At 41.8% G+C, this 25,106-nt stretch overlaps 1 protein-coding gene across 16 annotated transcripts in view; it reads left to right on the forward strand.

The window, feature by feature from the left end:
* Positions 1-25,106, forward strand: part of RGS6 (regulator of G protein signaling 6) — a 606,431-nt gene that overhangs the window by 37,389 nt on the left and 543,936 nt on the right. For 15 of the 16 annotated variants that reach the window (XM_045060157.1, XM_019833233.2, XM_045060161.1 and 12 more), the window contains one exon: positions 17,363-17,466. In XM_045060157.1, coding sequence (XP_044916092.1) covers positions 17,383-17,466 — 84 coding nt within the window. In that variant the 5' untranslated portion in view covers positions 17,363-17,382. Of the gene's footprint in view, positions 1-17,356; positions 17,467-25,106 lie in introns of those variants that run through there. The other variant, XM_045060160.1, reaches the window with a different exon arrangement.

Here is a 25,106-nt window from a genome sequence, read left to right on the forward strand (position 1 = left end):
AGTCGATGTTGGTGAACTTAACACTTGAGGGGCAGCAGAGACAGGGGACATCTAGGTAGTAAGTGAAACTGTTTAAAATAAATATTTACATGTACCAAAAGTACAAAGAGAAAACAAAGTAGATTGTGAGTGACGTTTTCCTCACCTTATGTTGGTAACAGAGGTTGTGCCACAGCGAGTTTCTAGTTGCCATTTTTCCAGGAGATCACTCCTCGGCAGTGAAATGCTTGTAAGAGGGTTTGCTTTATTAGAGCCGTGCACGGTTCCCATGCAAATGGGCCTCTTCCTGTACTGTGTCAGGCTCTCTGTCTAGACATTCAGTGCCTTTTAGACTTTCTGACTGCCAGCTTGACCGCGGACTCCAGTAGCTTCCTGTGGCTCAAGGGTAAAGTGGATGAATCTTGGGGTAAACCTTATTTAACTTGCTCGGCATAACTGATTAGGAAGCTCTCAGATGTCTCACCCCTATGCGTAGGGTATCAAGCTTCATGCCAAAGCATATGCTGTCAATTCCAGGTTTTCATTTCTTTGGCTTCCTGTAGCTTTCAAAAGCTTCTCTGCAAAAACCACTTCCCCTGCCTGCCATCTGCCTTACAACCTCCCTCCCTCACTTAAAAAAATCTGTGTCTAAGCCCCAGTTTCTTGTCTTTTTAATTATCCTTAACGGGGAATGACCTGTTGGCTATGAACGACATATTTGGAAGTAGATTGGCTTAAGTTGAATTTTGCTTATTGGGAATCCTTGGTTGGGATAAGTTACTTGGGGTTGCGATTGGACATGTTGTTGGCCATGGAAGATGGGCAGTGATTGACAAGACTAGAAATTCAAATTGGGGCCAGTCTATTAGGGACTCGAATGCCACACGCATATAGCGGTGGTGATGATAATGGAGATTCAGGGCTTTCTGGCATATAGAAGAAGAAAAAAACCCAAAGAACTGAATTAAAGCAAATTTAAGCCAACTCAAGAAGAGGAACCTATGTGACTTCTACATCTGGGAATTCAGGCCTGGCTGGATCCAGAGACTTAAATAATGCCGTCAGCATTCTTGACTTGATAACTTCATTGTCTTGACTTCCTCCTTTGGTGACACTAGAGAAAAAGAAGATGGTCACGAATATCCCTCCCCTCACATCCTTTTCACACTGGCCCTCACAGGGAACAGGGTCTTCGTTCTTCCAATGTCCTTCTCTCAGCCTCAGGGAAAGCCCCAGATCAGTCCCAGTGGTGCAGCTTGATCTAATCAGCATGTCCCATCATACAGCATCCTCTGGCCAGAGTAGTCCACGGGCCCACCCTTCCCTATCAGAAGAAGGAAATTGGATAGCAAAAAATATACGGGGCAACCAGAAGTAGCGGCCTCAGTCTTCTGACCTGGCTGAAGAACTTTGGGTTTCATTTGTTGGGCAGTAGAATAAATGCAGAGTGTTTCGGCCACTGTTTGAGAGCTCTGAGATACTTTATAAGAGTTGGAAATTTCTCGTTATCCAAAATAAAGGTTTTTTTGGATAACGCGAAAGATTTCCTCAATCGTCTGTTTCTTTCTTTTTTTTTTTTTAATGTTTGCTTATTTTTGAGAGAGAGGGATAGAGACAGAGTGTGAAGAGGGGAGGGGTAGAGAGAGAAAAACACCGAATCTGAAGCAGGCTCTAGGTTGTGAGCTGTCAGCAGAGAACCCGATGCAGGGCTCAAACCCAGGAACCCCGAGATCGTGACCTGAGCTGAAGTCAGACACTTAACCTACTGAGCCACCCAGGAGCCCCTCAACTGTTTGTTTCTAATCTCGTTTCCTTTCTATACCAGCTTCCTCATTCAAGGATTACCGCTTCTGTTCTGTAGCTGCCGCACAAAGGCCAGAGTGAATGTATACAGTGGTGACATGACGTCACCTACAGCCCTGCAGTTATATGTGCATGGCTGTACCTGAGACGGGTCAGTGCCACCTTGAGAACAGATGCTGTATCCTTCCCCCAGAATATTTGCGCTGTCCTTTTTTTAAACATACAATTTTAGACGATAAGATACTCACAGAAGAGTATGCAAATCATTGCTCGATAAATTTTCGAGCAGTAAATACTTCCGCATTATCACTCCCAGATCAAGAGATAGAATGTTACCAGCCCCCCCAGAAACGACCCCATGCACCTCCCAGTAACTGCACCCCCACATTCCCTAGGGGTAACTGCTAACCTGATTCCTAATACCATGGTGTTCCACATCTTGAAACGTATGAAATATATACGGAATTATACACAGGTATACATACCGCCTTTTTTGTGGCTTCTTACGCACAGCATGGTTTGAGCCATCTGTGTTGTGGTATGGAGCAGTCTACTTTTTATTGCTGGGTAGCCAACCACTTTGTAATATCTTACAAATTGTCTATTCATCTGCTGTTTGTTGACAGGCATTTGGGACGGTTCCAGTTTAGGGCTGTGAGGAATAATGCTGCTGTAAACGGTTTTGTGCAGGTGTGTGTTGGTGCACATATGAATGCATTTCTGTTGGATGTACATGGAAGGCTGGTTTGCTGGGGCACGGGATACATATGTCCAACTTTAGTAGATTCTTACAGAGTTTTCCTAAGTGGTTGTAACACTTTCTATTCCTCCTGTCACTTGATGAGTGTTTAAGTTTCTCTACATACGTGTCAGCAATTGTCGGACTTTTTAATTTTAGCTTTTATGGTGGGTGTGCAGTGGTGTCTCATTGTGGTTTTGATTTGCTCTCGTTGTGCCTTTATAATTTTTTTTTTGTCACTTTCACTTAATGTCTTGTAGTCGCTGTTCAAGTTGATTGTCTATTTTAAGATTGGATTGTCTTTTTCTTATTGATTCGTAGGAGGTTTTTAAAACATTTTTTTATTTATTAAAAATTTTTTAAAAATATTTTTATTTATTTTGACAGAGAGAGAGAGAGAGAGAGAGAGAGAGAGAGAGAGAGAGAGAGAGCATGAGCAGGGGAGGGGCAGAGAGAGAGGGAGACATAGAATATGAAGCAGGTTCCAGGCTCCAAGCTGCCAGCACAGAGCCTGACGTGGGGCTCGAACTCACAGACCGTGAGATCATGACCTGAGCTGAAGTCGGAGGCTCAGCCGACTGAGCCACCCAGGCACCCCTGTTTGTTTTTTTTTTTTAAACAAATTTGAATGCAAGTGTTTTTCCCAGTCATAGGTATTTAAAATATTTTTTCCCATTCTGTGGCTTGCTATTTAACTCTCTTTTGATGAATAGGAGATCTTGCTTTATTTATTTAAAAAAATTTTTTTTTAATGTTTATTTTTTGAGAGAGAGAGACAGAGCATGAGCGGGGCAGGGGCAGAGAGAGAGGGAGACACAGAATCAGAAGCAGGCTCCAGGCTCCGAGCTGTCAGCACAGAGCCCGACGCGGCGGTCAAGCCCACAAACCGCGAGATCATGACCTGAGCCAAAGTGTGACCCGACTGAGCCACCCAGGCGCCCCTGGAGATCTTGCTTTAAATGTAATCCAATCTGTTAACCTCTTCCTTTATGGTTATTGTTTTCTGTGGCTGCTGAAGAAATTTTTGCTCACCCTAAGGTTGTGAAGTTATTTTTCCACTTTGCAGAAGCCCTGTTGTTATGCCTTTATATGTAGGTTGAAGATCCAGCCGAGGTTGATTTTTTTATCTATGGCATAAAAAAGAGATCCATATTTATTTTGTTTTCCATATGTATATCCGATTAACCCCTGCCCTGCCTATTGCCCTGTCTGCTTTCTAGTCCCTTCTCTTGTTCTTTTTGGCCCTTATACTGATCCCACCCTGTCTTAATATAGCTTAATAATAAGTCCATATCTGATGGTGTATGTCCAGTTCTTATTTAAGAGTAGCTTGGTTGGGGCGCCTGGGTGGCGCAGTCGGTTAACGTCCGACTTCAGCCAGGTCACGATCTCGCAGTCCGTGAGTTCGAGCCCCGCGTCGGGCTCTGGGCTGATGGCTCAGAGCCTGGAGCCTGTTTCCAATTCTGTGTCTCCCTCTCTCTCTGCCCCTCCCCCGTTCATGCTCTGTCTCTCTCTGTGCCAAAAATAAATAAAACGTTGAAAAAAAAAAGAAAAAAAAAAAAAAAAAAAGAGTAGCTTGGTTATTCTTAGACATTTGCATTACTGTATAAATTTTAAAATCCTCTTTTGATGGGATTTTGAATTGGGACTGCATTAAATCTCTAGCCCAATTTAGGGAGTAAACTAATGTCTTTAAAATGTTGACTCTTTCTATTCATTAATATGGTATATCCCTTGGGGTGCCTGGGTGACAGTCTGTTAAGCGTCTGACTTCGGCTCAGTTCTTGATCTCTGGGTCTGTGAGTTTGAGCCCCACGTCGGGCTTTGTGCTGACAGCTCAGAGCCTGGAGCCTGTTTCAGATTCTGTGTCTCCCTCTGTCTCTCTGCCCCTCCCCCACTCGTACTCTGTCTCTCAAAAATGAATAAATGTTAAAAAAATTTTTTTTGAAATACGGTATATCCCCTTTATTTATTTAGGGTTTTATCTCTGTCAGTGTTTTGTATCTTTCCATGTGGTAAAGGTATTGCACCTCTTTCTTCTATATACTATATGCTGTTGCTAGTATTTGAAGTCAGCTGATGCTATTATAAGTGATATCATTTTAAACATGTTTTCTGGTTGTTGGTCTGTGGATATACAGAAATATAGTTGATTTTTATTTGTTGACATTGAGTCCAGTGACTTTCCTAGGTTCATTTATTAATTCTAATAGTTCCGTGTAGATTATTATAGCTTTTCCATGTACACAATCAAATTACCTGAGAAACAGTTTTACTTCTTCCTTTGCAGTCTCCCTTTGCTTCCTTTCTTTTTATTTCTTTTTCTTGCCTGTTGCGTTGGCTTAGACCTCTACTGTAACAAAGAATAGAAGTGGTCATGGCAGGCAACCTTGTCTCATTTCTAATCTCAGTGGGAAAGTTTTCAAAGTGTGACTATTAAATATTATGGTTGCTATGTTTTGTAAATATCCTTTATCAGATTAAGCATGTTCCTTTACATTCAGAATTGGCTGAGAGTAGTTTTGCGAGTAGATGTTGAATTTGACTAGATGCTTACAGAATAGTTGAATGGAATGTCTGGCTCAGCTCTGCACTTCCCTTTTCTTTTGGATCTTGGTCTCCTATGTCCTCATTGGACACCCTAAGGTCATCCTGTGTCCTTAGGAGCACTCCTTTTTCCAATTGTATCTGGCTTTTCTAGTTCTTGAGGGTTGTTCTGTTACAAGGCAGACCCTCTTTGTAGGAAGTGGTACATGCTAATTGTACTATTTTTGTCGCCCATCAAATATGAGTGAAAGTGTAACGAACCCTCAGAATCCTATTCAACTGTTATTTCTTTGACCTATATTGCTCCTGCCTGATGAACTTCATGAATAGATATTTTTGTTTGTTAAGTCTTGCGGTCTCTAGCACTGTATGCATTATGGAGTATGCATAATGTATATATTATGGAGTCCTAGAAGAGATGCACTTGATATTTAAATGCCTGGTTTTAGGGTAAAAAGACTCTGGTTTTACCTGTTCTTAAAAAAAGAAGAAGAAGAAGAAAGAAAACAACAAAATCTCAAGGAATATAACTGACATTCTTTAAAAAAAAAAAAGCCAATAGGAGTGCCTTTCTTTTTGGGTCCCCAGGGAACACGCCCTCCTCTGTATCTCTTAGTCATTCCCTTCTGTGTATAACAATTGGCAAAGCTTCTCTGTCACTCCTACCTCTTCCCCAGCGGTGATACAGTCTTTATCATGTGAAATCAGAGAATAACAAGAGTTGCTTCTGCAGTCCCTATAGTCAGGAGTATTAGACCCTGTATGATCTTAGGACTCATACTGATAAAATGTGAGTCCTCTCACGTGGGAGGAAAGACATTTGGAACCCGAAGACCTAAATTTTAATGCTGGCTCTGTTACTAACCGACAAGATGACGTGAGAATATAATTTGATCTCTCAGACTTTGGGTTCATCCTCTGAAAAATTAAGTGGTTGGGATTGCTCAGGGAACAGGAAATTTTTTTTTATGAAAAGGATCAAATAGTAAATACTTTGAGCTTTGTGGGCCATATGGTCTCTCTTGCAGCTACTGGGTCTCTGCTGTTGTAGTGCAAAAGCAGCACAGACAGTAAGTAAACAAAGGTGCTTATTTATAAAACTTTATTTCTGGGCACAGAGATTTGATTTTATACAGTTTTCGTGTGTCATAAAATATCATTCTTCTTTTAACTTTTTCCCCCACCGTCTAAAAGTGTAAAAACAAACAAAAAGAACAAAACAGACACATAAGAAGTAAAACCATTTTTAGTCCGCAGACCATACAAAAATAGGCAGCAGGCTAGATTTGTCCCCTGGACCCCAGCTTGCCGATCTTGGAACTTGTTGGTTGGTAAAGGCTATTCCGGAGCTCTGTGTTAGGCCTTGATCTTCCTAATCTTTGAAAAAAAAAATTTTTTTTTTTCCTGTCCCATGCACATTGTTCAAGAGAGCCTTATTCCCTTCTCTTAAATCAATTCAGAATAAGAAAATAAAATATTTTATTTTCCTTTTATTTCTTCTCTGAGGCTTGCTCTTCATTTTGTAGATCCGAGTTTCTGACCACTAGTAATTTCCTCTGTCTGAAGAACTTCTAGCATTTCCTGAAGGGCAAATCTACTAGCGATAAACTGACTTATTATTTATTTGTCTAAGCAAGTTTATTTGCCCTTCGTTTTGAAGAAGAATCTCACTAGACGTAGAATTCTAGTTTGATGTTTTTTCTGTCAATATTTTAAATATTTCACTTCACTCTCTTGTTTTTGCATGGTTTCTGTTCAGAAGATGTCTATAATTCTTATTCTTGTTTTTTTGTAGGTAAGATTTTTTTTTTCCCTGCGATGTCTTTTGAGATCTTTTCTCTGTCTTTGATTTTTTGCAGTTTAAATATGATGTGCCTTGGTGTTATATATATATTTTTAATTTACAGTGATTGGAGTTATCTGATCTTTCTAGATTTGTGGTTTGGTGTGTATCTGACCTTGGAATGTTCTCAGTTATTCCTCCAAATATTTCTTCTCCTTTCTCTTTCTTCTCCTGGTATTCTAATTACACTTATATTATACCTTTTGATATCGTATCATAGTTCCTGGACGTTTTGTCTCGGTTTGTAAAGATTTATTCTTCTCTCTCTGTTTTTTCAGTTTGGGGTTTCTATTTTTTTAATTTAAATTTTAAATAGCTAATATGCAGTAGTTTCAGAAGGAGAATTCAGTGATTCATCACTTACATACAACACCCAATGCTCATCCCAACAAGTGCCCTCCTTAATACCCATCACCCATCTAGCCCATCTCCTACCCACCTCCCTCCGTCAACTCTCAGTTTGTTCTCTTGTGGTTTGTTTCTGTCTCTTCACTCCCCCCCCTCCTTCCCGTATGTTCATCTGTTTTGTTTCTTAAATTCCACCTGTAAGTGAAATCATATATTTGTCTTTCTCTGATTGATTTATTTCGCTTAGCATAATACACTCTGCTGAACTCTATCTACATCATTGCAAATGGCAAGATTGCATTGTTTTTGATGGCTGAGTAATATTCCATTGTATATATGTTACCTCTTCTTCATCTGTTCATCAGTCAATGGACATTTGGCCTCTTTCCATAGTTTGGCTATTGTTAATAATGTTGCTACAAACATTGGGGTGCAGGTACCCTTTCAAATCTGTATTTAAAAAAAAATTTTTTTAACATTTATTTATTTTTGAGACAGAGAGAGACAGAGCATGAACAGGGGAGGGGCAGAGAGGGAGGGAGACACAGAATCTGAAACAGGCTCCAGGCTCTGAGCTGTCAGCACAGAGCCCGACGCGGGGCTCGAACTCACGGACCGTGAGATCATGACCTGAGCCGAAGTCGGACGCTTAACCGACCAAGCCACCCAGGCGCCCCTCAAATCTGTATTTTTGCATCCTTTGGGTGAATACCTGATACTACAGTTGCCGGATTGTAGGGCAGTTCTATTTTTAGTTGTTTGAGGAATCTCCGTACCGTTCTCCAGAGTGGCTGTACCAGTTTGCATTCCCACCAACGGTGCAAGAGGGTTCTCCTTTCTTTGCATCCTTGTCAACACCTGTCGTTTCTTGTGTTGTTAATTTTAGTCATTCTGACACGTGTGAGGTGGTATCTCCTCGTGGTTTTGATTTGTATTTCCGTTTGGGGTCTCTATTGACCTTCAGGCTCACTGATTCTTTCCTTGTCCATTTTGAGTTGACCCAACGAGCCCTTAAAAGGCATTTTTCATTTGTTACAGTGTTTTTGACTTCCGACATTTACCTTTTTTTTTTCTAAAGAGTTTCCATCTCTCTGCTTTCATTACTACCTACATTGTCTATTAGAACCCGCAACATACTTAATCACAGTTTTAAAAAATTTCTTGTCTGATAACTTCAACATCTGTGTCCTGAATCTGGTTCTGATGATTGGTTGTCCTTTCAGACTGTGTCTTTTCTTGCCTTTTGTGTGCCTTGTAATTGTTTTGCCAAAAGCCAAACATGGTCTATCTGGTAATGGGAATTAAGGTGACTGGGCCTTGAGTGTGAGATTTTATTTAAATTGGCCAAGAGTTGAGCTGTGTTTAATGTTTGCTACAGCTGTAGCTGCTAGAAACTTCAGATTCCCCTCGTGTTCTGGTTTTTGTCTCCTCTCTTGACTTCAAATGAGTCTTCAGAGAGTTTGTGTCTTGGAGGTGTTTGAGCTGTAATCTGTTGTTATACTGGAGCCCCATTCACCCGTGTGGTGGCAGGGGATGAGTAAGGAGGTATGTGCTGTCATCTTCCAATCAAAAGCAAGAGTGGAGTGACTTCGTTCTAGTAAATACAGCAACACGTCCTCTATTGCAGCAGGAGGGAAGGCAAAGAACATGGTGGGTTAGGTGAGGGTGCCCGAAGTTGAGAGATTTGCCTTCTGCTGGCTTCCACTTCTTCAAAGAATTTTGAAGTGAGCCCATCAACAGCGTGTGCAGCTTGAACAAAGATAAGGTATGGGATGGCCACTTGAGACAAACAGAGAGCAAACTTGGTAGGAAAACATCTAGATTTGATGGGCAGTGTTGATGAAATTTGAAGCTTGTGCTCATGCATTTAAAATGCAGCCAGTCGGTCTGGTTGTGTGATTTCTTTCTCATTCCCGCCACAAAGAGCATACCTGCTTGGGTGTGAGCTTGGGTCTTCAGATATTATATGGATATTGTGTGGTGGATATTCTGGTTCCATCAATGTTGGAGTTTTGCCTGGAAATCTGTCACAGAAAGAGCATAGTGAGGCAGTTAAGGGTATTTGCAAGGGTGTGACTGTGAGTGGCTGAAATGAAAGGACCAGTGAGAGAAAAAACGTGAAGGCAGAGCGAGGAGGAGGAGTAAAAGGCTTGTGAGTCCCATGGACTGAATGTCTAAATAAGCTTGAAAAATGTGTGCAGTGAATGTAGAGTAAGTGAGCTGGGGTGTGAGGTGGTCCAGTCACACTGATGATGGGGTTCAGCACGTGGCCGTGGGAGACGGTGGCCGAGGAAGAGGGTTGTAGGAAGAGGGTTCAGGTGGGGAAATAGAAGGATGGAGGAACCGGCTTTCCAGATAGGTCTTTGATTCTGATGTTCACGTCACTGAGATTGATGAAGGAGTGAGGGATGGAGAAGAAAACCTCTGAGAACTAGAAGCAGGAGTCCTCGGGAAATGGGAAGGCTTAACAGGAGGGAGGCAGGATACAGTAGTGAGATTGGGTAGAAAGTGGCGCAGCTAGATGGTCTGAGTGTCACGAGAGCAGGGATTTGTGTAGGAAGACAGGAGGGAAATCACTTGAAGCAGCAGTGTGGAGCCGGGACGATGCCTACCTTACTTCCTGGTTCGAGATACGTGGGGTGAGAACAACTGGGCTCCAGGGGAGGGGACGTCCTTGGGGGAAGCCAGGTTTCCATGAAGGTCACTGAAGGTCAAAGTTCAAAGACAAGGTAGAAGGACATAGTGGGCATACTGTTTATGCCCAAAAAGAGTTAGAAAGGCAGGGAGGGTGGGTGGGGAGTTGGCAGGGTCTGGGGGTGTCCAGAGCAGTGTGGGGGCCAGAGCCCTGGTGAGAGAGGATGCCTGGGTGGACCTGAACTTTGAGCAGTGATTGCAGCAATAGGACCGTGAGCCACATCACAAGGCCAAGCACATCCTGTTATATGAAAAACTTTCTGCTTCTCCCTCCCAGCTTAATTTTTTGGGACTTCTGCTTAATATAAGGAATGCGAAAATATTTATCTTTATAAGCAGCTTGAACAAAAATTTGTTTAGGCTGTAAGGCAGCTGTGGCAACTTAAAGAGGATTATATTTATTTTGTATGTCTTAAGGTTGGGTTGGTAGGGGGAAGTCAGCTTCACTGATGCACTAGGAAGTAGAAGGTAGGAACCACAAATCAGTTGAGGACCTACTAAGTACCAGTTGAACTATGTACCAGAAGTACCTACTACTAGGTGCTTCCTATGCGATATATAGGTGCTAACTACTTTATATTTAAATATATACTTAAATTTCATATATTCACAAAATTGTGTCTTAAATTCTTTCTATAGGTGATGTCACTGGAGACCACGTCGGAAAGTGTGGCCACTGGAATCGGTCCTGGGTTTGGATTTTAGTTTCTTGGTTGACAAGCTATTTTACTTTTGGCAACTTTGGGTCTCAGTTTTCTCATCTGTAGAATGGGGATAATAACAGCCACCTGTTAAGAGTTGCTGTGGCGCATTGCTCGGGTGATTCTAAGGAGCAGGCAAGGCTGAGAACCCCTGATACCGGTGATCAGCATTTACTCCGTTTTATAGATGAGGAGACCAAGGCTCAGAGAGGCTAAGTAAGCATAGCACTAAGTTGTTTGTGGCCACACAGCACTAAGTGGCATGGCCAGGATTGGGAGCCTGTTCTTTGACTCCAGGACCCTTGCTCTTTTCAGTGCAGTCTCTTCCTAAATACAAGGGAGTCGAGCCCCACCTCCACATGGCTGCCCAGACAGTAGGCAGCATGGGATGGGGTGAAGGGGTTAGGTGAAGAGAAGGCAGGCTCCATGGAATCTAGGGCAGTGGTTTCCAGACCTGACTGGGCTTTCACATCACCTGGGGACTGTTTAAATGATAAATCTCCAGGGGCCACCGTAGGCCCACCAGATCAGAATTTCTGACACCTGGGACCCAGGAACATGGATCTTTAGAGTCAAGCCCAGGTGCTTCTGAGGCTGCTGGTCTGGTTCAATTCCTTGGACCAGCTTTCGGGAACCGCCAAATGCTAACCAAAGTCCTGAGATGATCAAGCGATTATATCCTGGGTGCCCAGCATTGCCACCAAAATTGGCCCCTAAGGATTGAGCTCTCGCATCTTGCTTTAAGATCTTTGGCGTCTCTCGCTCTGTCACTGAGCAGCTAGACTTTGAGTTCGTCTGTATAGGAAGTGTCACGTTGGCAGACCACTATAACAGAAAGAAGTATTTGTTCTTCAGAACCGTTGTTCTTTCTTCTCCCCCCTGGAGGTTCCTGCCCTCTCAGTCAGATTAGAGCTATATAAACAAGCTTGTACTACTGAGCTAGCACACTTCTTGTAAAGTTTTTTTCTCCCCAAAGTGCTTAACATTGCTGATGTCAGAAAAAAAAAATCCATTGGGTTTTAATGGGCCGAAGCAAACAGTGTGAGGTTGATACAATAGGAGGAGAGGAAATAACATCAACAGAAATTCTTATTTGGTAGCACAGATATTCAGACTGTTACAGTCAGGCTTTGATTACCTCTCTTGCAAGATATTTCCCTGAATAGGGTTTTGAGGGCTAGACACAAAGAAGGGCAGGCAGGATGTTTAAGGATTTTAGCTTCATGTGACAGTGATCTCGGTGGCATTGGAGTGTCACTGCAGTGGTCTGCCTCTTAGGTGTACGTCAGGATCACCCGAGAAGCTTGTTAAATAGCTGATGGCTCCATCTCAGAATCCCTGAGGTGGGGGAAGCATTTCTCCAATGATTCTGATGCTGATGGCCTGGGAATTTCACTTGGCCAAATAGTGGCTGGAAACCAGACTGCTGGTCAGTTGCTGCGTTCATTCCGCGCTAGGGAATTTGCATGCCCTATTTGATTTCCTCTTCAAAAGCAACTCTGCAAAGTAGAGGACTCTCACCTTCCAGGTGAAGAGCTGGAAGGTGGGGGAAGGTGGGGGGAGGTACTCAATTGCCAAGGCAGTCTTGGTGTGGCCAGAGCTGAGATGCTATTTCCTGTCTGACTTCAAAGCCACTTCCTTTTCCACATCATGGAGGTCTTTCTACCTGCTGGGCTCAGCATTGTTATCTGCTGGACCCTAGTCTTGGCTGCTCCAGAGAGGCTGGCATTACAAAGGAAAACAGCTGGCATTTGTTGTAACTGCAAGCTACAACTGAAATAGAAGTTTGGAGTAAATTGCAGTCCCGACTTGCAGAAGATTTACTAATCAGTTTGAGTCATAGATACTCAATTGTTCTGTTATTGACAAGGTGTCTCCTCACTATACTTTCCATCCTCCCACATGTTCCTTCTTATCTAAATTGCTCATGGATTCCAAAAGTGGATTCCTGAGTTCAGGGCTGGCCCATATCAATAAATTCTGGGGAAAAGTGTGATTCTGTCCATAGGTCTTTGCAAGAAAGAGCCTTCTTTGTGGGGCAGTTTCAGTGGCTTGTTATCTGGATGGGTATTCCAGAAGGAGTGTGCTGCATCTTGGTCGAATCTTATCAATTCCATCATTCATTCAAAAATATCTGAGTACCTACGAGGTGTGCCACACCTTGTGCTAGGTGCAGGATGAACCCCACCAACAAAGACTCTGCCCAAGCAGAACTGGCTTTAGTAGAGGAGATTCCTGATAAACAAGTAAACAAAGAAAGGTGCAAAGCCCTGTTATTTCTCATCCACGTTTGTCCCATTTAATCTCCTTGAGATCAGATCAGTCCTCGTGGTTTTTTTTTTTTTTTTCTTTTGGGTGCCTACAGCTTCTGGGGCTTCACGTGGCCATGCTTGATGCCTGTGTTGTCCCCTAGGCTGGAATGGCCTCTTCTGCTTCCCCCAGACTCCTCTTCATCCTTCGCTGTCATATCAGTTGCCAGCTTCTGCCCTGCGCCGGCATAACCAAATACCCACACATTACGACGTCCTGTTTCTGTGGACATGTCTGTCACTCTTCCTGGACTCTCAACACTTTAATGAGATCATCTGTGTCTGATTTATCTTTGTATCTCCAGGGCCTACCATATCTTCATATCTCCAGCCCACCTTGCGAGTGGATGCTCAGGGCGGTTGCTCCAAGAAGAAATGTTGAGTCCCACTGCCCCTGGTGGTGGGCGGTGGTATTACAGAAATCGCTTCAAGGTTGGGGATGCTGAGTCTGGGAGAGGATGCTTCACTCCAGCAGTTTGGTGATTCCTTGACAAGCTCAGCATGAGTGATGCCATAAATGGAGGACATGGGCTAGGATAAAGAGAGGTGGTACAGAACATTCTGATGAGCATTTGAAGGAAAGTTTTGAGGTTCCAGGGCAGAGCTGGAAGGAACACTGGAGATGTGGCGTTTTACAGCTATTGTCCACTTGGGGTCCGGGGAAGTTGTGACTTGACCTGGTTCTGACAGCTAGTCAATTGCACACAAGGTAGGAGACCCAGGCCACCCAGTTCAGAAGGCTTTCCGCTATGCTGGGACTATAGTGACAGATAAGGAAACATAGGCACAGAGAGGTGAAGTAACTTGTTCCAGATCACGCTGCTTGGAAGTGATGCAAACTGATTTTGGATGTGGATCTGTCTGATAACAGACTCCAGCTTGTAACCACTGTGCTACCTGTCTGTCTCTTCTTGGAGTTTTCAAAAATCAAGCCCTGAACACGTTTTTAGCTTCTCCCTTGGTTAGCTGTAAGCCATTTTAGGAAAAGAGTATCATTAATGTGTTTCCTTTCTACTGAAATGTAGTTTTGTGTTTCTTTCTACTGAAATGTAGTTTTGTGTAGTTTTGTAGTTTTGTGAAATGTAGTTTTGTACTGAAAAACATTCATATTCTTTAAATATTAAAAAGGCCCTGAATTGTTTACTGTGTGCATATATACATGTAGCATAAATAAGATGAAGTTTTTGGTTTTCACTACCATGAAATTTAAACTATTCCTATTTCATTTCTATCATATTTCATTTAAAAATAAATATTTTAGGGGTGCTTAGGTGGCTCAGTTGGTTAAGTGTCTGCTTGATTTCAGCTCAGGTGATGATCTCATGTTTTGTGGGTTCTAGCCCCATGTCGGGCTCTGTGCCGACAGTGCGGAGCCTGCTTGGGATTCTCTCCCTTCCTCTTCTCTCTGCCCCTCCCCTGCTCATGCTGTCTCATTCTCTCTCTCAAAAAATAAATAAGTAAACTTAAAAAACTAATAAATATTTCATATATTGTAATGAATGAGAATCTAGCCCTTTAATGTCACGAGCCCTAGCTTCCTAGTCAATGAATGTAATTAGAACATCCTTACCTGTGTAGGTTTTGCATCCCATTTGTCTAACATCTGTTGACGCATGGGCTTGAAAGTGGTTATATCATTATTTTAGCAATGATTCTTTCTGGACACAGAAAAGTTGAATGACATTGAGCTGCCAGAGGAACCAAAAATAGAAGTTTTTCTACTATATACTAGATTCACTGAAATTCCTAATAGGGAGACTTGTCTGCCTGCACTTGGTAGTCTAAAGTCCTAGTCCTGGACCATCAGCCTATTATAACACTAGAAATGTTTCTGTGCGTGCGTGTGTGTGTGTGTGTGTGTGTGTGTGTGTATGTGTGTGTGTGTTGGGGGAATTGGCCAGGAAGAGGCGAAGGCAGGGCTAACAGGATTGTTTTTAGGTCATTCCCAACCTTGTTGTTATAACAACAAGGGAGATAATATGGTCATTATTATGGTGGGAGATAATATGGTCATTAAAGTCAAGTGTTCATTTAAAAATAAAGCCAGAGACCCAAAATGCCTCTGTTGCATAGATAAATGAGCATACATAAATGGACTCAGTTTTTGTTTTTCATGCTCTGTCGTATTCTGTATTGAGGCAAAGGACTAGGCAAATAAGTAGCTGTTCATTAAAAATAAAACAGCGTGTTATTCATTTAACTTTAAAAGCCACTGATTGGAATTAATAATTAGCTTTTCCATGTAACACTATATTCACAGAAACCCTGATATTACAGTACATAGAGGTAAGAGCACGTTCTTTATCTCTTCATGTAATCTAACTTTTAAAATGCATCTTAATTCACAAATGACAAAGAAAGCACGCAACTTTCAAACGGTATACTTTGGGCATTTAAATTCTTAGCACAAATGACAAATTCCTATCTCTTCCCCATCTTCTGCCCAAATTTGTTTTTATGGAATGACCTTTGGTACCAACTTATTTTATAATAAAATATTTCCTGAGCTTTTATTTTAAATTGAAATGGCCTTTTCTGTCAAGTGTGGTATTTGTAAAAGTTTCTTTGATGAAAAGCCTATGGATTTTGTGCAAATAACCCAGGCAGGCTCTTAGCTTAGAGATAACATTTGTATAGGACTTTTATGGCTTTATATGATACCTTTACGCTCAGTTTATTAGACCCTTACCTGTGAATACTCAGTAGAATTCACATTTTACTGATGAGAGCAGTGTAGAGAGAAGTGCCTTGGTGTGGTTCTGGGTACACAGCAGGCATTCAACATTTTGTTTTGAAAGGAAGTTAACAAAGAGAACCCAATAGGTTATTTAACTTGTGCGAAGTCACACAGCAAATATAGTGTGATACCAAGAACTGAACTTCTTTACCCAAAAATTCCATATGTTGTCACTGTTATCTTTTGAGGCTTTTTAAAAAGGTCAAATTAAAAAATATTCATTCTACTCAATTGAGGTAAAATTCACACAACCTAAAATTAACGACTTCGAAGCATACATTTCAGTAGCATTTAATACATTCACAATGGTCTGCATCCATTGCCTTTATCTAGTTCCAAAATGTTTCGTTATCTCAGAGGGGATCCCAAGTCCATTAAGCAGTGGCCCCATTCCATCCTCTGCCCAGCTGTTGGAAACTACCTGTCTGCTTCCTGTCTCGATAGATTTACCTATTCTCGATATTTAACGTAAATGGAATCCTACAATGTGTGACTGCCTTCGTCTGTTCAGGCTGCTATGACAGAATATCCTAGATTGGCTGGCTTATAAACAACAGAAATTTATTTCTCACAGTTCTGGAGATCAAGGCTTCAAAAGATTTGGTGTGTGGTGAGAGTCTGTTTCCTGGTTCATGGATGACTTTATTCTTGCCGTGTCCTTATATGGTGGGAGGGAGCTCTCTGGGCGTCTTTTTTATAAGGGCACTAATCAGCTCCCAAAGGCCCTACCTCCTAATACCATCAAGCCAGGGGTTTGGATTTCAACATATGGATTTTGTTGGAACATAAACGTCCAGTCCATTGCAATGACCTTTGTGTTTGGCTTCTTTCACTAAGCATAATGTTTTCAAGACCAATCTGTGTTGTAGCATGTATCAGCACTTTATTACTTTTTATGGGTGAACTTTATTCCATCGTAGGGAGAGACGATATTTGGTTTATCCATCGATGGATGGACACTGAGCTGTCTCCATTTTTTGGCTATTGTGAATAGAGCTACTGGGAACATCTGTGTTCAAATATTTGTTGGAATACTTGTTTTCAGTTCTTTGGGGGTATAGTTGAATTTTCAGGTTACATGGTAATTCTATGTTTAACTTTTGAGGAACCACCAAACTGTTTTTTCATAGCAACTGAACCATTTTACATTCCTATCAACAAGGTACAAGTGTTCAGATTTCCCCACATCCTTTGCCACACTTGTTATTTGAGGTTTTTCTCTTTTAGTATGACCGTCCTAGTGGGTATGAAGTGGTCTTTCCTTGTGGTTTTGATCTGCATTTCCCTAGTAAAATATTCAGATTTGAGTGCATAGAATTAATCAAGAAGTGAGCTTTGGTAAGACAAAATCAACATCACAATGATTGGCTTCATCTGTCCTCAGGAGATTATTTAAGACGGCATAAGCTCACCTCTAGGGTACATGATTCTGGGCTGAAAATAAAGAACATGTTGCTTTGGGATTAGGAGAATGTATGTGGATCCAGACCCCAGTTATCCCCTAGATGTTTTTTTAAGATACTGCTTAAATTAATGTGGAAAAATGAGAAATTTATCGTGTTTTATTTTCATATCACCTGCCAAAAGATGCTTCTTTGCGTGGCAGGACTTTCTTTGTATAATTTTTTCATGTCTTAACGGTCTATTCATTTATTTTTGCAGTGTGAGTGAAGACATCCGGGATGGCTCAGGGATCTGGGGATCAAAGAGCAGTGGGGATTGCTGACCCAGAGGACAGTTCTCCAAACATGATAGTCTACCGCAAAGTAAGGCCTCTTATTGAATGCTGGGGGTGCTGCTTGTGTATGTGTTTGTGTTCCGTGCAGGGTTGACTGATGGTTGACAGCTTGACAAATGTTTTCTGCTTAAACTGATAAATGAATGTCATTTTCTTCTCATGTCCTCTGATTTTCCAATTCTAAAATTCAAAGAAGTTAGGTTTTGTCATACTTGATATTGAACACTTGAAAAATACGATTTGATTTTCTTTAAAGATTTTGTTTTTAAGTAATCTCTCCACCCAACGTGGGGCTTGCACGTACAACCCTGAGATAAAGGGTCGCATGCTCTACAGACTGAGCCAGCCAGGCTCCCCCGCTTTGGTTTTCTTTAAACGCAGAGATTGCCTAAGCAGTGCAGATGGAGACGTATTCTCCTTCAGTGTCAAGGCCTTTGTGTAACATTTATCAACTGATTGTTTTTGAACCCATCGTATGTGTAAGATCTGGCCTAGATGCCGTGGGAGATACAGAGGTATGCACGAATTAGATGTCTGTGGTTGGTGAAGACAAGAGATGTACACAAATGCAGAGTCTGTAATAGTCTAAGTGTTCATTTCCAAAAGAGAAGTGCAAATACGGTATTATATGAAATCAGAGGAGGGAGTGATTACTTCCAGGCTCAGAGGCCAGGTGTGGACTGGTGGAGTGGTCTTTGAATTCACATTTTAAAGGATGGGTAGGACTGCTTTATGTGGAAAGTGGAAAGAACGACATTCCAGTGGCGAGATGCATTGAGCAAAGGCAAAGGGCTGGAGCAAGTGAACAGCAACCGGAACTAGTGAGCTTGGGCATAGGTGAGTTACATGGAGTAATGGAGGTAAGATTTCGGGAAGACAGTTTGGATGGAGCCAGATTTTGGAATGTTGAATCACAGACAATTTAATCATGAAAAACTTTTGTGCCGGGAGTTGCAAAATCAACATTTCCCTTTGGGATTATGAGTCTTGCCCCACTGGGCCAGATACATTGTAGTGAAGGTAGACCGGAGGCTTAATGGGGGAGGGGGTGGTGGTGGTGTTTCTGTATCTGTGAGAAAGAAGGAGGATACTAATCTAGCAGGGGAAATGCCCCTCAGAATTGAGTGGGACTGAGCAAAGGAATTAAAGAGTCTAAATTAAAAATGTCTTGGAAACTGAATGGATATAGAATTAGGAGGGAATAGAGAATCAAAGGTGGCTGTTACATAGCCGCTTTGGGTTACACTGGCAAGACACTGATGCTATTGATTCAAATAGGGACATTTGGAAGGATGTTTTCAAGGAAGGAGATATGGCACATAAGTTTTATTTGTGCACATGTTGAATTTGAGGGAATAACTGCTTATTAATACACGTTTAATGCTTGCATGTGTGGGAAAATTTGATCTAGCTAGATTACGTTATTAATAAGGAAAATTGGTTAATGTTCATTCACTTCACTAAATATTTGAGTTGTCTGCTGGGTTCTGTGTATTCTGCAAGACTGTGTGTTTGATCTCTGCTAATCATATGGGCAAGGTTGAACTAGATATTCCTGGATGATCAATGTGGTGAATTTTTCTCTTTCCTTATAAAAATAGAACTCAAAACTAATTTCGCTATGAGTATCAAATTCCTTCATCCTTTGCTTTGTAAGAGAATGCTTAGATAACCCATCTCTAACAGAGAAGCCTATTAAAGTGTAATAAAGAAAAAAGAGATTCACACGGCTAACAAATTGGTGAGGCATACAGAATAATACAAAGATGTGTATTCCTCGTTACCGTCTTAACCCACCCCACGCCAGGGAAACCCTAAGCCAAGATCATAGGAACATGAGGTTTGGAATCAGACCTAGGTTAAAATTATTGCGATGCTACCACTTCCTAGTGATGTGACCTTGAGTTAGTTATTAATTCTGTGAGCCTCAGTTTCTTCATTTTTAAAAAGAAAAATAAAAGTTGGGGGTGGGGGAGGAAGGACAGTACCTCATGGGGTTATTGTGAAGATTCATTTAGATAAAGTAAATGAGGAACTTAATGAAATCTTTTTTTTTTTCTTTAGGGTCTTATAAAAACAGTGTCATTTGGAGAAAGGAGATAAAGTATAAGATGTTTAAATATTGGTACTATTAATACGTTGACTTAAGTATGCTCATACAGTGAGTTGCCTTTTTAAGACAGGAAAACAATACAGATATTTTTGTATTATTCAGGAGATTGTAAACTAATGGGTTATTAAAGGTTGGTAAGAAATGTAAAGGTCATGCAATGCAAACACCTTTCTACTAGAATATTTGGGATTATGTTGAAAGGAAAACTTCCTACAGGTTTGTGCAAACTTGATTTTTACTTTTTAGGTGGTAGCAGGGGACTCTTGGTTTAATTTAGATACAAAGCTGTCAATTACCATAGTTCTTCAAAGATATGACGACTAGCCTCTTGGTTTCTATACTGGAAACATATCTTGCTTCCTTTTGACAAATTTGCATGTGGGATATTTATGTGTTCATGTTATTTGTCATAACAGTTAATTGCTATAAAAGGGATATTACGTCTGTTCAATCTATTAGGAAGAAAGAAGGCATTGCTTAGTATGGGTCTAGGACCTGGAATCATTTAAACCTAGTTAATTTGACTAATTTAAGCCACGATTACGTTTCAGTCATGGGATATTTACCTAGTTCTCTACTCGCAATGTTGTAGACCAGCCGTTGGCTACAACCAATACAACCAATATTGTAGGACACTATCCTCAAGGTGTCAGTAAAGATTAAACCTTGAAACCAAGGTCAATTTAAGACATGTACGTACTATGGAAGTCCTCTTTTATAGTGTTTTTTTTCAAGTTGTAAGCTCTAAAACCAAGCCTTTTCTTAGAGGTCCACAACAAAAATTTACATTAAAAATTATGCAAATAGTACTTTCCTTTTTGTTGTCTTTGTCTGGTTGTTTCTTACTCATGTCAGATGTTTTTAGTGTGACGTTTTTGCTTGCATTGTGTTGTGTTGATTCACATGCTGACATTTAAAAAGCCAGATCTAGAGAAATGGAGCTTTTGGGTGAACTTCCGAGTCATAAGTGGGATGATTATGTCCACAACGTTGTTGTGACTTTTAAATGCCATTTAGGGTGGTAACCTTCTGACATATGAGTAATGATGGGTGGGTTTCTCAGGCCTACACCTTCAGAATACTCTTCATTTTCTTTTCATGTTTTCTGTGTCATTAACTCTGAGAAGCTGTACTTTCCCAAGGCATGATTTATTTATTGAGTTGAACAGACTTTCTCATTTAGTTTTTCCATCCTTCACATTCACATTTTGGATTGGAGGTGTATATGAAAAATGTATTGGTCACATTAAAAATCTATTTAAAAGAAAACCTTAATTATTCATTAAGGCACCCAAACCCTGTTAACCTTTTTTAAATATTCTTGGATCCAGAAGATCCTGGGTCATTGAATTGCCCAACGTAGGGATGATATTTGAACCTGGCTGGATGTCAGATCATTTAGGTGTGTTTTATAACAATATTGATCCTCAAGAGATCCTCCATCCCTCCCTCCCCAAGGCATTTTTGTTTCATATGTCTGAGCTGGGTCTTGGGAACCTGAGTTTTAAACTCTTTCTCAGGAGAATCTGGGCTTGAAGCACTTATTCAGTATGTTTTACAATGTCCAGGTAGAGTACACGTAGCACCATAATGGGAAAGTTAATGTTTTGAAGTGGGTTTTTGATTTTATAATTATTTATAGATCTCTCAGACGTAGAAGAACCAGGCTTCTGTCATGGAGTTACATGTAAGGGATTTTAATAACCCCTTCAGAGGAGCAAAGTAAAGTATGGAGAAGGTGCGTAACTTGCATGAAGTTACTCAGCAGTTTCCCAGTGAAGCCATGATTGGGTCCAGGTGGCCTGACTGCCCCCCTCGGCGTCCCTTCCACCACCATGTTATCAACCGCAAACTACCATTGCCACATTGTTGGGGTTCAGCAGACACTGGATAAGTTAAATAAGTGAAAGTACCGTGCGGCGGATCTTTGCTTTTCATGCTTAGTCTCAGAGATTTGGCTTGGGTTGACTTTGAACATTTGTAATGCGAAAGCTTCATTCTACTTGCTGGTGCTCTTGTTTCTTGGTTAAAGATTTTCGAGAATGTTTACTTTCTTTTTTAAACCCAGAATTCTTTTGAGTACAAGTAGGTTGCTTTCTGATTTTGTTTAGTTCTCTGAGTGGTGTTAATAATGTCTCTTGAGAAATTTCCAACTGGACTGGTGATTTGATTTGGTAGAACTCTGAGCAATTAGATTGTAGTTGGACGGAGAAAATTGTAGCTTAACTTGACCCAGACTTGGGTCAGGAGATGGGATAGTGTGATGGAAGATGCCAAACAGGGAGCAGAGAGCTCTGGGTATCTGGCCCTAGCTCCGACACGTACTGCTTTGGTTCTCTGGATGGGCAACTTCATTTTCCCAGCTCTGTTTCTCATTTTGACTTCCTCTTCTCTACTGTTTTTCCTCCTTCCTTCCCAACCACAAAATACTCCTTACACAAAAAGAATACGTTCAGTGTCCACATAAAGTAGAAAGAAGCATGATAAAATGAACCCCGTGTGCCTACCAACCCACCAACATGATAAATAAAATATTACTTTGGCTTCGTTTCCTCTTCTGTAAAGTGAGGGGATTGGACTAAATATCGTAAACACACTTTTCTGCAATGATTTAAAAGGTTCATTCTGTAAGTTTTTAACCATAGATTAATTCACTTCTCTGATGTCAAAACAATGTTGTGAGACTGTAGACACGTGTAAGGGTCTTTAGAACTTTTCTAGAAGTATTTCAAACAGTCCTATGTAACTGAAATTGGACTGAGATAAAACCTGATGTCATTAGGCATCAGAAGAAAAATTCTAGTTGCAATGATTTAACGTTCAACAGTTAAAGTATCTTCTTGGTGGTGACCTGTTTCTTTGGCTTGCTAGTAACATTTAAGACGTTTGTATAATTATCATTTGGCGGTACTGATTGTATGTTAGACAGACAGCAGGAACAGTGTCAGCAGCACTGGATATGGTCAGTAATATATAGCGTTAGGGATGAATTAGAAGTTTTAGAGAAAGAAGAAAACGCCAGTGTGCTTGTCTGTCATTGCTGGCTTCCTTCACTTGTTAGTTTCTACTGATTTACTCCTTTTCTGCTGGAATTTGGGTCTTGCCTTTGTGTTGACCTGATACTCCAAGGTCACTTCCCCTAATGTTCTAGGACCCTGGAAGCCCTGGGCAGAAGCTGCTTTAGGCACATTTCCAAAAAGTAAATGTGGTCCTATTTTAGTTACACAGGCAGTGGGATGCAGCAAGAAGGGGAAAACATTTAGCTTGGAAGAGGCAAGCCTGATGAGCACGCTGGGAATAGGACACTGTTTTGGAATTCACGGAAGGCAGTTGTGGTGGCCAGCGCAGCCGAGAGTCAGGGAACCTACAGATTCTGGTGACCAAGGCACAGTAAGGACTAGAAACCATCTAATCGGCAAATATGTATCGAGTATCATTTGTGTGCCAGACACCATTAGGTGTTAGGAATGCAAGATAAGGTCTGTGCCCTGAAAAAAACCCGTGGGCTAATGGAGCAGAGATGGGTAACTAGACAATCACAAGAGGCCCATCGGTAGAGGTGAGCCGAGGAATGATGAAGGAGGTCGAAGGGTCATGAAATCCATATCAAGAGAGAGGATGGGGGCGCCTGGGTGGCTCAGTTGGTCAAGCATCTGACTTTGACTCAGGTCATGATCTCAAGGTTCGTGAGTTTGAGCCCTGCCTTAGGCTCTGTGCTGACTGCTCAGAGCCTGGAGCCTGCTTCAGGTTCTGTCTCCCTCTCTCTGCCCCTCCCCTGCTCACGCTCTGTCTCTCTCTTTCAAAAATAAACAGTAAAACAAAGAAGAGAGAGAGAGGATGATGATGTCATAGAAGACAGCCCAGGGGATTTGGCACCTGCCTTAATTCATGAAAGATGAATAGGAGTTAACCTGGCAGAGAAGGGGAGAAAAAGCGTAGGAGGCATAAGGACTACCACATGGAAAGGGACAGAGTTGTGATGTTATAAACTGAGTTCTGGGAACTTCAAGTGGCTGTTCTCTTGGAGCTAGGTTTATGTGATGGGGGCTGAGAAATAAAGCTAGCTGGGGAGATTAGGACTGGATCACAAAGGACCTTATACATCATGCCGAAGATTTAGGACATCATGCGGGAATCTTCCTTTTGTGCCTGCATGCCCATGTTCTACCCCCTCCATACTGCTCTCTGCCCCAGGAGGTAGACTACATCTGCAGGGATCCTGGAATCTCTGGCTTTGAATCAGATTGGCTCAGCAGAAGCCTGGGGAGAGACGAAAGGAAGGAAGAAGAGCAAAGCCAGATATTTCTTCCCCTGGCTCCCTCTAGAGTTTTGCACTACCTGTGTCGCTTTACTGAAGGTCGTTGTTCCTCCCAGGGCAGGCTGTTCTCCTCTGGGTCCTGATACCCTTTTCCTCTCCTCAACTTTTTGGGCATCTGGGTAGCTCCAGTTTGTATAGTCTTCCATTGCTGTACAATCAATTACCCCAAAATGTAATGGGGTTAATTGGCTTTACCATGATGTTTATTATATCACAGTTTCCATGGGTCATTAATCTAAGGTGGGTCCTCTGGGTCAGTGTCTCTCAAAAGACGACAGTCAAGACATTGGCTGGGATTGCAGTTTCATCTGAAGGCTCACCTGGGGCGAGGCCCACTTCAAGCTCACTCCTGTGGTTGCTGGGTGGGTTCAGTTCCTTGAGTGCTGTGGGGCGATGGCCTCCATTCCTCCGTTCCTCCACTGTCAGTTTCTTGCTGCATGTGTTTCTCCACGGGACAGCTCACAACATGGCAGCTCGTTTTGACAGAGTGAGCAAGGAAGAAGAGTAAGAAAGGGGGTTGGTAGTGGGAGTCTCACTCTTTTATAACCCAGCCTTGGACATGACTTCCTATATCCCTTCTGTTAGGAAGGAGCAGGTCAGTGGGTCCACTGCTAGGTGAGGGGTTTTGCACAACTCAGAGGTTCCGAGTGTTTCCTTATGGTTCTCCTGTACTCTGCCACTTCTTGATACTTGGTCCTTTTTGAAATAAACCTTTCTTGAATTGTCCTATGTGTGCCATCTGTTTCCTGATAAAGCTCTGACTCACGCAGGTATTAACCCCAAAGCAGAGGAAAACCACTGAGACCTTGTTTTTCTTCATAAGGAAATTCACCGCAAAAAAGTTTGAAGCGGGGAAGTCATATGGCCAATGTGGAGAATGCACTTACGCAGAGAGGGTGTAAGAGAAATGGTAAAATTAGTAGGTCGAATGGTTTGGTGAGTTTACAGGAATCCAGGTGAGGGAAAACTGGTGGCCATATCATGGCAGTGGTGATGTAGATGAGTGGTATGTTTGAGAGATGTTTAGGAGGTAGAATCAACAGGATTTGGTGACTGCTAAGATGTAGGGTGGATTTGAGGGGAATAAGGAGGTATCTTTTCACCAGGTTGTACCTGGGAAATGGCGGAAGGTCTCTTGGAACCAACAAAATTTTGAACCAAGTAACTGTAGAGCTGGATTGCCTGCCCTTCTTCTCCTTGTGTGTAGAGAAGTCAAGTGTCACACAAAGAGTATGTA

The sequence above is a fragment of the Felis catus genome, chromosome B3 (assembly GCF_018350175.1).
Source record: "Felis catus isolate Fca126 chromosome B3, F.catus_Fca126_mat1.0, whole genome shotgun sequence".
Lineage (NCBI taxonomy): Eukaryota > Metazoa > Chordata > Mammalia > Carnivora > Felidae > Felis > Felis catus.